The sequence below is a fragment of the Trichechus manatus genome, unplaced genomic scaffold (assembly GCF_000243295.1).
Source record: "Trichechus manatus latirostris isolate Lorelei unplaced genomic scaffold, TriManLat1.0 scaffold00020, whole genome shotgun sequence".
In the NCBI taxonomy this organism is placed as follows: Eukaryota; Metazoa; Chordata; class Mammalia; order Sirenia; family Trichechidae; genus Trichechus; species Trichechus manatus.
Window position 1 is genome coordinate 10315656 of NW_004443956.1, and position 15752 is coordinate 10331407.

The following is a 15752-nucleotide window of genomic DNA, read 5'->3' on the forward strand; positions in this document are numbered from 1 at the left end:
AGAGCAGCTGGTGGGTTTGAACAATCGACCTTTCAGTTACCAGTCAAGCTTAACCACTGCACCACCGGGGCTGCTTCGGAGAAGTCTTAGGAGTACTCAGTAAATGTGAGGCATTCTACATGTATATACTGAGCATCTCCTCTAAGCCTGGCTCAGTGCTAGGCACTGAAGATACCAGGTGAATGGTTATTCCCTGCTTTCTTCTGCCTGCACTGTAGAAACGGCAGGATAAGAGAATGTGGGCAAAGACATTGAGGTATTGCTTACATAAGACTGGGACCCCAAAGCCGAGGAACAGATCTTTCAATTGAAAAGGCAAATTTATGTGACACTACCCAGCCTGGAAATCACCTTGTTATATACCAGTGAACCAATCAAAGATTGCCAGATATACTTGAGTGCCAGTCAGAAAACCTCTCCCCTCTTAGCTTCCAAAAACTCTACCCTAATAGAAAAATTGCATTCTAGCAGAACATTCATCCATCAGAGACTGTCTTTAGACCTCCTCCTTCTGCTCTCTAAAGCTCACCCTCCTTTCAAACCCTGAAGGGAAAGCGATGGTGGTAGATTTCTTACCACAGTAAGATCTGAATAAACAGCCTTTGATTAATTCTCTGTCCTTTTGACAGATTCTGCAAACATTAATAAGGGTCTTTGTGCGAGCCTGGCTCAATGGCAGACCAAGTAGGGGTGGCAAAGAAGGAAGGAGATGGAAACTCAAGTCTTCTCATATCAAGAGGACGGAGTGGAGTGGAGTGGAGTGGAGTGGTTAGAATCCAGCTTTTGGGTCTGATCAGAAGCTGTGTGACCCTAGGCAATTTATAAAATCTCTTTCAGTTCTCTCTGGCAAAATGGTAGTTAACAGTAGGGCTCTCTTAGAAGGGTTCCGGTGAAGATTAAATGATTCATATCCAGAGGCAGCAGAGCATAGTAGGAAATGAAATTAAAAAAAAAAAAATCCAGGAGCCCATATTGATACAAGTGAACAAAAGAATAAAGAAATAGGGGAGAAGGCAAAGCTTATCTTAGAGGAGAATGTAAATAAACTAACGTATGTAGAAGGATGGCGTTAGAAAACCACTATTTTCCAATCATTGTAGTAATAACTGATTCAAGCAAGAATCATCAATGGATATTAAATCTAATGGGCAATTTTTTTTTATTGTACTTTAGATGAAGGTTTACAGAACAAATTAGCTTCTCATTAAACAGTTAGTACACACTTCTTTTTATGACATTCGTTAACAACCCCATGACATGTCAACATTCTCCCTTGGGTTCCCTATTACCAGCTTTCCTGTCTCCTCCTGCCTTCTAGCCCTTGCCCCTGGGCTAGTGTGCCCCTTCAGTCTCGTTTTGTTTTATGCGCCTGTCTAATCTTTGGCTAAAGGGTGAACCTCAGGAGCGACTTCATTACTGAGCTAAGAGGGTGTCCAGGGGCCATACTCTTGGGGTTTCTCCAGTCTCTGTCAGGCCAGTAAGTCTGGTCTTTTTTTGTGAGTTAGGATTTTGTTCTACGTTTTTCTCCAGCTCTGCTGGGACCCTCTGTAATAGGTAAAATTTTGATGACCAGTGGGCTATACATCTGTCTACATCTATTATCCATCTATCTGTAATGGTAAAGCAAATGGGGTAAAATGTAAATAATTGATGAATCTGGGTAAAGGATATTTGGGCATGTTTTAGTAATATTCTTGTAACTTCTCTGTAAATTTGAAATTATGTCAAAATAAAAAGATCCCCCCCAAAAAAAAGGCATGAAGGGAGGTAACTATGGACAATAGTTGCCTACTTCCATTATGTTGAACCTTTTTTTATGATGATATGCTCAAAAAATTTTAAAATAGCACTTGATAGGAGGAGGGGGAGAAAAATTTGGATTTGAATTTCATCTCTACTCCTTAATAGCTCTGTGATCTCGAGCAAGTTACTTAACCTCTCTGTGCCTGTTTCCTCTTCTGAAAAACGAGGATTTTACACTTGCATCTACTTAAAAACGTTGATACGAGTACAAAATAAGGTTATATTTGTAAAGTTTTGTCATATAAAACATGTTTGCTACTGTCGTTTTTATTAATGTACAGTGCTCAGATATGGACAGACCAAATGCACAGTAAACTCCAAGTATGTTATCATAACTACTGGGCCACCCCTGCTTAAAATCCTTCAATAGCTTTGCATTAATCTTAGATTAAGGATAAAAACTGTCACCAAGAATAGGTTAGTGGTGATAGATGAACATGATGAACATAATACCACTGAACTATACATGTGAAGATTCTAGAAATCGTAAACATTTTGTCACCTGTATATTTATGACACTAAAAAAAAAAAAAAGGAAAGAAGAAAAAAAAATGTCACCAAGGCCTACAGGGTCTCCACCGACCTCACTGGCCCCTGGGCTGCAAGACCCTGCCTCACCCTTTAACCCTTCGAGTCTCAGCTCAAACCTGGCTCCCCTAGACCGCCCCCCAGCACCGGGCGGGGCCTATAAGACGGCTTTGGCTCTGAGGGCCGACCCGTGGAACTCCCTCGGCAATGACTAATAGTGGCTGGTCTGTCTCTGTGATACACTTTAAAAGTTGCACGACCGCAGGGTTTGCGAACCGTTCTTGCTCACAATTGTACCCGGGGATAGAACGGTTAGGGGTACACCAGGCCTTCTGAATGGCCTTCTAAATGCTAAACGTAAATTTGGGGACGGGCCGTCGTGGGCAGAGAGGCTTGGCCGCTCACATAGCTCGTCCTGCCTGACAGGCAGCGGGCGCCTCGGGCACTGGATCACTGCCCTGGGAGCACAGGGGCGACTCCAACCCCGGGAGCGGAGGGGCGACCCCTGGCGGAGGAACACCCGTGCCCCCGGGACCCCAGGGGCGACCCCTGGCGGAGCGGCCGACTTATCCCCAGGAGCCCAGGATAAACCCCATCCCGGGGAGCACAGGGGCAGCTCCCGGCGGTGGGGCGGCTCCCGGCGGTGGGACGGCCGGGCCCGCCTCCTCCTTCTCACCCGCAGCTCTCAGTCGGACGCCCCCACGCCCGCCTTCCGGTTTAAGATGGCGTCCCCCGTGGCAGCACAGACCAGGAAACTTCTGCGAGACCTGGTGCTCCGGCGCCCGCTCCTGGCGGCCAGGTCTCAGGTGAGCGGGCCCATGGTGGAGCCGCGGGAAGGGCTCTGGCGGGGCCGCCGCCCGGCTCTTCTCAACCGCCTTCTCGTCCCTGCCCTGTCCCGGCCTGTGTGGCGGCGTCCGGCGTCCTGTCAGGAGGCGACGCGCGGGGCTGCGCCCAGGCGCAGGGAGGGCCCCGCACCCCTGCCCGGGTGTGGGTTGAGGTTGGGAGCAAAAGACTGAGGGGGACGACAACTGGGGAGCCCCAGAGTGTGAACAGCCCAACTACCTGAGTGGCTGACGTGGGTTCCCGAGCGCACGCAGAGGCGCGGGGCACGGCACCGGACACTGGTCGCAGGTTCAAAGAAGGTTCCTTGGACCGAGCTGTGGAGTCCACGGGGCTTTACTATCTGTTTTACCAGTTCCATCTTTGAACATTTCTAGCCCTGAGCCCATTTTTTTTTAGGACACGCAATAAACATGCCCCGAAACCCATCGTTAGTTACATACTGCTCGAGAGAAACTTTTTGTAAGGCTATCTGCTTTTACAGACTTGGGGGGAGGGGTGTTTACCTGCGTTGGTGAGATCCATGGGTCAGGAGAAAAGTGGGAAACTCTTCCCCCTCTTCATTTCAATGAAAAATCAGTCCCATTGCTAAAACGCATCAGATCATTGGCCCTGTCCACTTCTTGTTTATGGAAAATAGACCTAAGAGGGCCAGTGGTAGATACTGGAATAGGCATTTGAACATGACCTTTTGTAGATTTCACTTTTTGCACGTGGCAAACTTTGCAGTAGGCAGAAGGCCCTTGGGCAGGCCATGAGTTGGTAATGACTTTTGGAGAAACCACTCAACCACTTGGCTTATTCTCTGTGGATAATCTCTCTCCCCTTCTAAAGAAAGGATAGTCTGGGTCTCAGCCACAGCAGAGCGATGTCCTTGTCCATTTTCCCATTTTTAACTGATGAGAGGCAAATTATCACTCTTACAATTTTAACCAGGATATGCATAGTATAGTTTTTAAGAAAAGGGGGGGAGGGAACTAATGATTTTTCGAGTTGCTCTAAGCTTTAGCTAATTATGACACCTGTGGTATTTTTTTTTCCCCTCTTTCATTTCCTGACTTCCCATTTCTCTGTTTTTGTTAATGTAAATTTAAAAGGTGCTAATACTTATTACTGTAATATCCTTAATAGGCAGTTGACAGTATGGTGGGGTAGCAAAAGAAATTTTGTCTAATTAAAATCACTAATAACTATTGTAATAGAGTAAGGAGAATACCTCCAGGTGATCAAGTCCTATTCATTATTTAAGTGTTACAAAAACAAGAACTACAGTGCTAACTATGAATGTAGACTTGAATTGATGAGCAGTATGAGGCCTAGGGCTGTGAAAATGCAAGAAAAGGAAAGAATTTCACAGAGAAACCTCAAATACAGAGTGGTTAGCTAAAGTATGATAAGACTTCTTGTTTGACCTAGAAATGGGAGCATGGACACATCACCAGAGGTTATCTGATTGGGGATATAGATACCCTTGCTTTGGCAAGAAGACTGGGTAAATGGATCTTTTACCTCCGTCTGTGTGGTTACTTTGATTTACATGCTTGTGAATGGTTTGTTACTCTGTAAACACAAGGCTTAGAAGATGAGAATCTTTTTAAAGATGAGAATAGTACACAATACCCAGGAACCAGAAATGGCATTTGCAGACATCGAATACAACCAGTTCATTTCACAGGTAGGAAAATTGAGACCTAAAGAATTGAGAGCCAAAGAAGTTGAGTGATTTTTTCCGAGATTATATATAGAGAGATTGTGGCATAGCTAATCCCAAAGTAAATGTTTCCCTTTAAATTGCCATTACACAAGGCTATTCCTTGGTGAATGTGGATTTCCTCATGAAAATACATTATGCTAGCATGTACGTCTACATACCAGAAATAACTATATAACATTCTAAGTCACTAGCACTGCAGACACATTTTAAAAACTTTTTCTTTATAAACATCCTACAGTTGGCAGTAAAACTAGGGGAATATTGCTCATGACTTTGAAGGAACCCCATTTTCAAAATTTTGAGTGGTTCTTGGTATCTCCCCATGTAAGCCTGATTTGATATTGTACCTAAGCCCATTGCCCATGGCAGACATTGTAGTTCAACATGACCCATTTTTTCCACCAAACTTATATATAACTTAAGAATCCTCACCCAGTGTCTCAGAAATCTGTTGCCACTCTGCCCAGACCTACTATGTGCCAGACCTTGTACAAAACTGTTGGGTATACAGAGACAAAATTCTGCTTTGAGAAGTAACTTTAACCCGTCTCACAAAGATACCCATAGGAGGATATTTCTGGTGAAATCCGGTGAAATTTAACATTTGTCAGGTCTTCCTAATGCTTAATATCACTGAAATTTTCAGTTACCTCTACTCCTGGCTTCACTGTTTTGACTTTTGAGATTATATCTTTTAGGCGTTTCTTACTTTTTACGTATTTTTTTATTCAGCCCATTCCATCTGGCAAGACTGTTTCAGCTGCTGGGAATTTGGGGTGTTAAACAAGGCAGGAAGAGTCCTTGGCCACTTGACACTTTATTAGGGGTAGGGGAGGGTTAGACTGTCCACATGTAAACAATAATGAAGATGATTTCAGCCAGTGATGCATACTGTGAAGAAAGTAAAACAGTTATGGGATGGAGGATGAGTAGCTTAGCAGAAAGATAAATGTAAATTGGGTGATCAAGGGGAAGCCTATATGGCTTTTTTGTTTTGTTCCAGATCTTTTTTTTTTAATAGAAATATAACACATATATTGAAAAATGTACATGTCATAAGTGAACAGATTGATGAATTTTCACCAACGGAACGTGCCCACATAAACAAATCCAGATCAAGAAGCTAATCATTTAGCAGCAAACTAGAAGCCCCATGGTGCTCTGTCCAGTCACTCTTTTCTCCCCCAAAGGTTAACCAGTCCCCTGACTTTCAACACTATACACTCGTTTTGTTTCTTTTTATACTTACATAAATAGAATTATGTAGTATCCACTCACATGTTCATAATTGCTCAACATTATGAGATCTGGAGGTGACTTTTTGACGTTTGAGCTGAGACCTGAGTAATGAAAAGTAGGCAGCCAAGTGAGACTTGGAGAAAAGTGTGTTAGGCAGAGAACACCAAGTGCAAAGGCCCTGAGGTGGGAATGAGCTTGGCGCATGTACCAGCAGAGTGAAATAGGAGGAGAGTGATGGTAGACCAGGTCTGAGAGGCTGGCAGGGGCCAGATCACATGGAGACTTGCAGGGGTAGTAAGGAGTTTTTAAGGGCTTAGAGTGGTTAAGTGACTTACCCTGAGTTACACAGGTAGTGAAAAGCTGCTGGATCTGAATCCCAGTTCTGGTTGTTCCCACGGCTCAGGCATTTAATCACTGAACTATACACTCCCCATGTATAAATCTAGGTTGGATCTGAAACTTAGGAGTGTTGTTCAGAGAACTCAAAGATCCAGTAAAGGTCTAACCATTGTTAGAAATGGCAGACTGGGGCCTGCTGCCAAATCGTCAACAACCAGGAGGACAGGGTGCTCTGGTATACGACAGTGTGCAGCAAGGCACAGGCATGATGAGCAGTCTATCTTCATGTCTTAGGGGAAATCTTGACTGAGGGCCCTGAGTTTTAAATGGTTAACAGTAAGTCTGAGCATGGTGTTGTTGCCTTTTAAGACATTTCCCCCTTCACTGTGGCTGGGCAAAGTGCACCGACTGTTCTGTTGTAAGAGAAGCATAGGCAGTGTCTAAAACACTGCCTCTCAGGCCCCTGGCTTCAGAGTCATTGTTGTGTGGTTCTGAAAGAAGCCCAGCGCTGTCCAGGAACTTGGAGAGGAATGAATATTGTCAGAAGAAACTGCTTAAACCCATGCCCCCACTGTTGTATACCTCAAAGCGGATGACTCCAGTTTAATTTTCTGCTCTTTCCGGAAGTGGGAAGAGAGAGATGGATGCGTGGCTTTTAGAAATGAGGGACTAAAGATTATGTGCTATCAGCTAAATGAAGTTGTGGAGGCTGTGTTGTAAGTTGTGACTTACCTGTATCTGCCTTCTTGTCTATAAGAATAAGTATCTGACGTTTTTCTTTTCTTTTTTTTTAAATGCAATATTTCTGCTGTTAGACTAGAGAATCCATCTCAAATAATTTAGATGCTAAACTATTGACCTTCTTTGCGGGGAAGACCTTTAAGTGATAGCTTGTGTCCCAAATTGGTTTTGTTTACTGTAAATGAAACATTTCTTTTATGGGCAAGTGATTGAGTAAGCAGACCTATAGTAGTGAGAACGTTGCTGCCCTTGTACCTTGGCCGAGTTCTGCAGGCACAATGCCCAGAAAGTCACTGGACTAAGTCGTATTTTTGGGAGGAAGAGAAATTACATAAGTAACCTCAGATTATTTGTCCTTCAACTCTCTTTACTACTTAATTTGGTATTGTCACCTGGTACATAGCTTTCTGTTACATCATAGAAAAGTTTCCCTGAAGAGCTTGAGAGGTTTATACAAGTTAGAACAAATGATAAAATCAATATGTTAATGAAATTTTGGGAAATAATACTGAGAGTTAGTCTGGTGAAGAAGGTTGGTAGTGGGAGGGCATTCCAGGTGCGGTGGACTGCATGCACAGGCAGAAGCGAGTGAGGATGTGGGGAGTTTAGAGGAGTCCTTGTGAATAGTTTGTATGGAGGAGGGAGAGGCGAGTCAGTGACAGGAGAAGTCCAAAGGATGATATGGATCTTTTAGGCAAGCGAGGAAGGCGAGGTGAGGCTGTAGAAAGCCCAGAACTAGGCTGGGCATAAAACTACGTAACTGAAAGTCAAGCAGATCTTGTTCGTTTAGCAAATATTTTTTGAGTGCTTACTATATGCCTAGTGCTATTCATTGTAAGCTCCCCGAAGGCAGAGACCATATTGATTTAGTTCTTCACTGTAAACCCGGTGCTTACGAGAATGCTGAGCATGCAGCCAAAAAAAAGAAAAAAGAAAAAAACAAACCCGTTGCTGTCAAGTTGATTCCGACTCATGGTGACCCCACGTGTTACAGAGTAGAACTGCTCCATAGGGTTTTCTTGGCTGTAATCTTTAGGGGAGCAGATTGCCAGGCCTTTCTTTCATGGCTCTGCTGAGTACTCACTAACCTTTTGGTAGTAGCCAAGTGCAAACCATTTGTGCCACCCAGGGGCCTTCTGGGTCTATTGATGCACTAAAAAATGAGTGTTGTATGACTGAGTACAGAGTGAAGCCACTAGGGGGCTCATAGCCTAGTGGCAAAATTGGTGTATAAACCAGTAATTATACTACAGTACATATGGGGTTGAAGTGATTTGAAATCCACTGGAGGGCTAAACTAACAACAATAATGAGCCATGCAGTAGAGCTACATTGTTAGTCTTTTAAGATACTATGCTTGTCCTTCCAGTTGGCATTTGCTGTTCCCTCTGATCTCATGCCTTGTGTCTCCATTCAGCTCTCTGCTTCACTGTTAGTTCTTCACATAGGCTTTTCCCTAATTATCTGCCTGACTCCTTCTTTCCTCAGGGATTATTCTCTATCCCCTTACCCAATTTATTGTCCTTTATAATGCTTAACTCTACCTGGCATTTTATTAATGTGTTTCTTTGTTTATTGTCTTGCTTCTTTCCCCTCCTCTAAATGTAAGAATGTAAGCTTCGTAAGGGCAAAGATTTTTGTTATGCACGGCTGTTTCTCCAGCTGGAGAAATAGGTATTCAATAAGCATTTGTGGTCTAAATGAATGAACCTAATCAAGTGGGGTGCACAGAGAAGGGAGAGGCAGATAAGAAATAGGAGAAAGTATGAGATGATGCAGATAATTCAGATGAATGAGGGAGGGGCTCTAGAAAGTCCATTTGTGAATGACCTTTCATAATATTCATTGAACATTTGTGTGAAGTGATTTCTGCACGTTATTTCTTTGATCCTTACAGCATTACTGCAAGGGAGATTGTACTGTCTCCATGTTCCATGTAAGGGAACAGATGCATAAAGGGGTCATGGGACTTGCCTATACTCACTGTGCCAGGGGGCACCTGCCTCATGCTGTAAACTGCTTATGCTGTTAAACCATTAAGCTATATTACTGAAGGGTCCGATTTGGGCTGAACCATCCAGTTAGTTTGCCTTTCTCCATCTCTTTGCCATTGAGTGACAGGTGTCTTTGGTCTTTTTGGCTTGTGCTGACCTGGACATACCAGTCAATGTGGCATGTTGCTATCTCTGGGATCTCATCCACTCCCTCCTTAACACTGTACCACCAGGGCTCCCACCTGGCTTTAGGGCCTGGGAAATAGAGTTGCAGAGGGTTTAGGGGCATGAGCTCTGGGTCAAATAAACTGAGTTAAAATCCTGTGTCCACCATGTTTTTGCCCTACAACTTGGAGCACATTACTGAACTTCACTGCACCTCAGTTACTGCTCACTGAAAAGGGGATAATTCTCACAGATGGTTATAAAGATGAAATAAATCGATATGTAAAAAACAGTGATTATTTCCCTTACAGTAAGTGGAAGTTACATTTTACTAGAATTTTTTTTGTTTGTTTACGTTTTATTAGGCTAAAATAATTTTCCTTTTCTAGATTCAATATAGACTTATTATGTTCCATCTCAGAATTAGACACTGGCTTGGTGCTGACATATATTTTATTCACTTAATCCTTGTAACAACCATGTGAGACAGAAGTGATTATTCCCTAGTTTACATATGGAACCTGAGACTCAAAGTAGTGAAGGTTTGCCCCCTGCTCCCAGTTATCTTCAGTATCCCACGATGGGATGAAGGTCTGGTTAGTCCCCTGGGTGGCAGTGGGGAATGTCACATGGGGCGCTCAGTTACACCATTCTGGGTGTTACAAGTTCCAGAAATGTTTACATGTCTCTGTGTTGATTTATTAGTGATGGCTCTGAACCTCATGTGCATCAAATACTTGGCGGGGGGGGGCGTACCTAGAGAAGACATTATAGTCACAACGTGTACCAGAGGGCAACTGGGACATGCTCTTCACTGTTGGTCCCTGTGCCAAGCACTGCCCTCAGGGGCTTGGGAATGCTGAGGAAATTGTGAAGATCCATTGCCTTTGCGGAGTGGACTTTGGAGGATGATAATGGAGGATGGTGTTTCCTCTGAGTTCAGACTTTGATCTGAATGTGCTGAGTAAGTAGCTGGCTTTTGCCCCCTTCTAGAAATGATTCCAAAAGAATAGCACTTAGGCACTAGCCATGAAGGTGTAGATTTCTAACATTGACTTCTAACATTTTTATTTCAGAGTTGGAGGGCTTTTGGTGCAATGTATAAGTCGATTTTGGAAACATAACAAAACACAAAGAATAGGTCTGGGAAGGTTTGGGTGCTGTGGGTGGGTGGTCTGTCATCCTCTTCTCTAACCTCATCCATTTCTCCACACGCTTGTTCCATTTCTGTTTCTGGGTTGTCTTAGTCCCAGAGTTGTGACTTGAAGGTGCTGAGAAAGTTCAGGAGAGCTACCCTGTAGAGTTTGAAGTGGGGGAATAGCAAGAGATGAGGCGGGAGAGGTAAGCAGAGTAGAGTTCTGCTGGTCCTTGTAAAGCCAGGTGATGGAGTTAAGGCTTGTTCTTGAGGGCAGTGGGAGCCATTAATGGGTTTTAGACAGTAGAGTGGCAAGGACAGTTTTATGCCTTAGAGTACTCTTTCTGCATATGGTGTGGAGAGAGCTGGAGGAAGATAGTAATGGAGATCAATTAGGAGACTATTGTACTGATTCAGTGCTATTAGTTATGCCAGGATGATGATGTTGTTAGATGCCATTGAGTTGGTTCCGACTCAGCGACCCTGTGTACAACAGAACGAAACACTGCCCGGTCCTGCACCATCCGCACAATAGTTTTTATGCTTGAGCCCGTTGTTGCAGCTACTGTGTCAGTCCATCTTGTTGAGGGTCTTCCTCTTTTTTAGCTGAACCTCTATTTTACCAAGCGTGATGTCCTTCTCCAGGAATTGATCCCTCCTGATAACATGTCCAAAGTATGTGAGACGAAGTCTTGCCATCCTCGCTTCCAATGAGCATTCTGGCTGTACTTCTTCCAAGACAGATTTGTTCTTCTGGCAGTCCATGGTATATTCAGTATTTTTCACCGACATCATAATTCAAAGGCATCAATCCTTCAGTCTTCGTTATTCATTGTCCAGCTTTCACATGCATATGAGGTGATTGAAAACACCATAGCTTGGGTCAGGCACACCTCAGTCCTTTAAAGAGGTTTTTTGCAGCAGATTTGCCCAGTGTAATGCATTGTTTGATTTCTTGACTGCTGCTTCCGTGGGTGTTGATTGTGGATCCAAGTAAAATGAAATCCTTTACAACTTCAGTATTTTCTCCTTTTATCATGATGTTGCTTATTGGTCCAGTTGTGAGGATTTTCGTTTTCTTTATATTGAGGTGTCATCTGTACTGAAGGCTGTGGTCTTTGATCTTCATCAGTAAGTGCTTCAAGTCCTCTTCACTTGTCAGCAAGCAAGGTTGTGTCGTCTGCATATCACAGGTTGTTAATGAGTCTTCCTCCAATCCGGATACCCCATTCTTCTTCATATAGTCCAGCTTCTTGGATTATTTGCTCAGCATACAGATTGAATAGGTATGGTGAAATGATACAGCCCTGACGGACATGTTTCTTGACTTTAAACCACGCAGTATCCGCTTGTTCTGTTGAATGACTGCCTCTTGGTATAAGTACAGGTTCCTTATGAGTACAATTAAGTGTTTTGGAGTTCCCATTCCTCGAAATGTTATCCATAATTTGTTATGATCCACACAGTCGAATGCCTTTGCACAGTAAATAAAACACAGGTAAACATCTTTCTGGTATTCTCTGTTTTCAGCCAGGATCCATCTGACATCAGCAGTGATATCCCTTGTTCCACATTCTCTTCTGAATTCAGCTTGAATTTCCCTGTTGATGTACTGCTGCAACCACTTTTGAATGATCTTCAGCAAAATTTTACTTGTGTGTGATATTAATGATATTGTTCAATTGTGATGGTATATGCAAGGATGATAGGCACAAATTAGGGCTGGAATCAGGCTGCCTGGGTTCAAGTCTTGCTTTCAACACTTACTACTTTGGTGATCTTATACTTATTTATGTATTTTATTAGAAGATATACTTCTTTTTCTCTTTCACATTTTAACATCTCTTAAAGCTGTATATATTTTACACTTGTGTCATAGATTAATTGGCAGGTTTTTTTCCCCAATGGTGTATAAAATGGGAGAAGATGGGGTTGGACCAAAATTAGGGTGACCACATCATTTATCATCCGAATTGGGACACTTTTTTTTTTTTAATTGTTGTAGTTTAAATAAAGTTTACCTTTCAAGTTAGTCTCCCGTACAAAAATTTATGCATACATTGTTATGTGACCCTAATTGCTCTCCCCATACTGTGACAGCACACTGCTCCTTTCCACCCCTGATTCCCCATGTCCATTCAACTAGCTCCTAACCCTCTCTGCCTTCCCATCTCACCTCTGGACCGAAGCTGCTGGTTTAGTTTCTTGTATCTACTTGAACTAAGAGGCACACTCCTCATGAGTATTGCTTTATATCCCACAGTGCAGTCTAATCCCTGTCTGAAGAGTTGGCCTTGGACATTGTTTTAGTTTTGAGCTGATAGAGAACCTGGGGGCCATGCTTTCCGGGATTCCTCCATTCTCAGACCATTAAGTCTGGTCTTTTTACTAGAATTTGAGTTCTGCACCCCACCTTTCTCCTGCTCCATCAGGGACTCTCTGTTGTGTTCCCTGTCAGGTCATTGGTGGTAGCTGGTCACCATCTAGTTCTGGTCTCAGGCTGATGATGTCTCTGGTTTATGTGGCCCTTTCTGTCTCTTGGGCTAATACTTTCATTGTGTCTTTGGTATTCTTCATTCTCCTTTACTCCAGGTGGTTGGGACCAATTGATGCATCTTAGATGGCCGCTTGCAAGCTTTTAAGACCCCAGATGCCACTCACTGAAGTAGGATGCAGAACATTTTCTTAATAAGCTTTGTTATGCCAGTTGACCTAGATGTGAATTGGGACACTCTTGAGAGTGAATGTGAGCACTGTAAACACTTACACTGGGACAATAGGTAGAAGCCAGGACTGTCCCTGGAAAACTGAATGTACAGCACTCTAACTAAAGTGGATGAAATGGTGGCAATGGAGATAGAGAAAGATCAAGAGTTGTTAAGGAAATAGGACAGGACCCATGATTACCCTGCCAGGTCCCCGTTCTGGCATCTCCTGTCCTCTGTCATATAGCAAAAAGCTGATAAAAGACTGTTTACTATCCTGAGTGGCGAAGGTGTGAGGAACTCCTCTAGTTATAAAATACCCTGCTTACCTTTGCTGTTGGAACCGTGTACTCTGCCCCTACACCCATGTATTCTTTCGACATGTTGTTATGGCTTCAGAAAAAGAATCAGCAAATAAAAGAAGAGAAATAGAAAGGCCCATAAATGTGCAAGCCTTGCAAAGCTAACTTTTCTAAACTTAAGCACAGTGAAGACCTTTCCCAAGCCCAAGCCTGCCTTATCCTACGTTAATGACATTATAGTCCCTATTGGAATGATGCAGTCTGGTTTAGATTATTTCCGCCTGTATTCCTGATCTTGTGTGGAGGATACAGTTGTTACTAAGGCTTCTTTGGTTGAAAGAAAGAGACTTGTTTTCAAGAAAGAAAAGGACAAGTTTTAGAACTCAACGCGAATCTTTGGTGTCTGCTCCTCTGTTTTCTTTTTCTATTCTATTAATTGGTTGCTTACTCATGGTAACATCTCTTTGTAACTTCTACCTGCATGTGACTTTGGCTGTCCATTACCTCACCCACTCTGCCTCCCATTATGCAGTTTTTGTCTCCCAGAATTTTATAGTTCTTGTTAATAAGAGAATCTCATTGGTCTAGCTCAATGTGATGGGTAACAATGTGTATCAACTTAGCTGGGCCATGATTCTCAGTGTTTTTTCAGTCATATAATGTTGTGATCATGTCCTTGTTGAGAATTGATACGTGATCATCCCCATGATGGAATCTGCTGTGAGCAGCCAGTCAGTTAAGTGGAGTTTCCTTGGGTGTGTGGCCTGCATGAAGTGTGGGTGGATGTTCAGGTAGGGCTCGGGGCTTTTGCTCATTCTGGATGCTGCACCTGGCTGCTGTTCGTCTGATCTCTGGTTCTTGGGACTTGAGCTAGCAGCTTACCTGTGGTCTTGCCTGCCAGTCTTGGGATTTGTCAATCTTCATAGCCTGTGAGCAACAGCCCTGCTCTCCGGCCTACTGATCTTGGGTTCACCAGCCCCTGTGGTTACGTGAATCAGGAGAAGCCTCTTTCCTGACCCACAGACTTGGGATGTTACAGCCTCTACAACCACGTAAGCCATTTCCTTGATGTAAATCTCTCTTTATGTATATTTATATGCTTTACTGGTTTTGCTTCCCTAGAGAACCCAGCCTAAGACACTCATCTTTTTCCACTCAGTTTTGGGTGAGTGGCCAGCCAGAGATTGGCTGATTTTGCAGAAGGTATCCATGCCTGTCCTACGGTGCAGTGGGGAGGTCTGTGGAGAGGAGCAGTACTGTGGCCATCCAAATAGCAGGGCTCTGGGTGTAGAATCAGTGGGACAGCCTGACCATTTAGGGCATCACTTTATTTTCTATTTTTTATGAACTGCCAACTTGTCCATCTCCTTATCTCCAAGTTTTCAAGTTCATGGTTGCCTTGTTTCGTTTTTCACTTTCCCAAATTTCTGAAGATTCTCTTACTATTCACTTTTCTAGTCTGAGCTGAGCTAATTCATCATGGAGTTCAAGGGGGTGGCAGTGGGTCTTGTTTTAGATAGTCTTCTTATTAAAATAATGAAAAATAATTCTCAGGGATAGAGAATTATTAAGATGAGGTATCGTAGAAGTCTGCTTATCCATCGAAATAGCCAAGTCCAGGAAAAGGGTGGACAACAGGCTTTTACAGGCCTAGAACACTTGTCCGACTTTGCTTGGAATAATAGTCTGACTCGAAATAGCTCAAGTTTTCTTGATTTACCTCCTGTTTATGTTTCCCGGAGAGGAGAATTGTTTGGGTCAGTTTGGCACTGCTCAGTAAGTTGCTCCTTAGTTGGGTATGGCTTCCTTGCTCTTTCAGGTTGCCTTGGCTCATGCATCAGTCCCTGGTACAGTCACCTGGGCCTAAGGTGGTGAGGTTCATTTCATTTAAACCATGTACCACATAGGGGGACCATGAACTTTATCCTTAATACTGGGACATGTTTGAGAATGAGACGGGGCGCTGTTAATTATTATTCCAAGACAGTAGGCATAAACTTTGAATGGAATCAGACTGCTTGGGTTCAGATCTTGCCTTCAGTACTTATTAGCTTTATGATCTTGTGAAAATTACATAATTTATTTTTAAGACACACCTTTTTTCTTTTTCACGTTTCAACTTCTCTGAAAGTTGACTGTTTTATACTTGTATCACAGATTGACTGAAGTGTTTTTTCCCCCAATGATGCATACAATGGTGTATCTTATAATTGTTAGACTCTTAAATGTTATAAAATGTGGTAATTT

General features: G+C 43.2%; 1 protein-coding gene across 3 annotated transcripts in view; it reads left to right on the plus strand.

Annotated features, from left to right (window-relative positions):
• The first annotated feature begins 3050 nt into the window (after window positions 1-3050).
• The window catches only part of SUCLG2 (succinate-CoA ligase GDP-forming subunit beta), a 363960-nt gene continuing 351258 nt past the window's right edge, over window positions 3051-15752 (plus strand). For all 3 annotated transcript variants that reach the window (XM_004372727.3, XM_023727935.1, XM_023727936.1), the window contains exon 1: window positions 3051-3137. In XM_004372727.3, coding sequence (XP_004372784.2) covers window positions 3054-3137 — 84 coding nt within the window. In that variant the 5' untranslated portion in view covers window positions 3051-3053. The remainder of the gene's footprint in view (window positions 3138-15752) is intronic.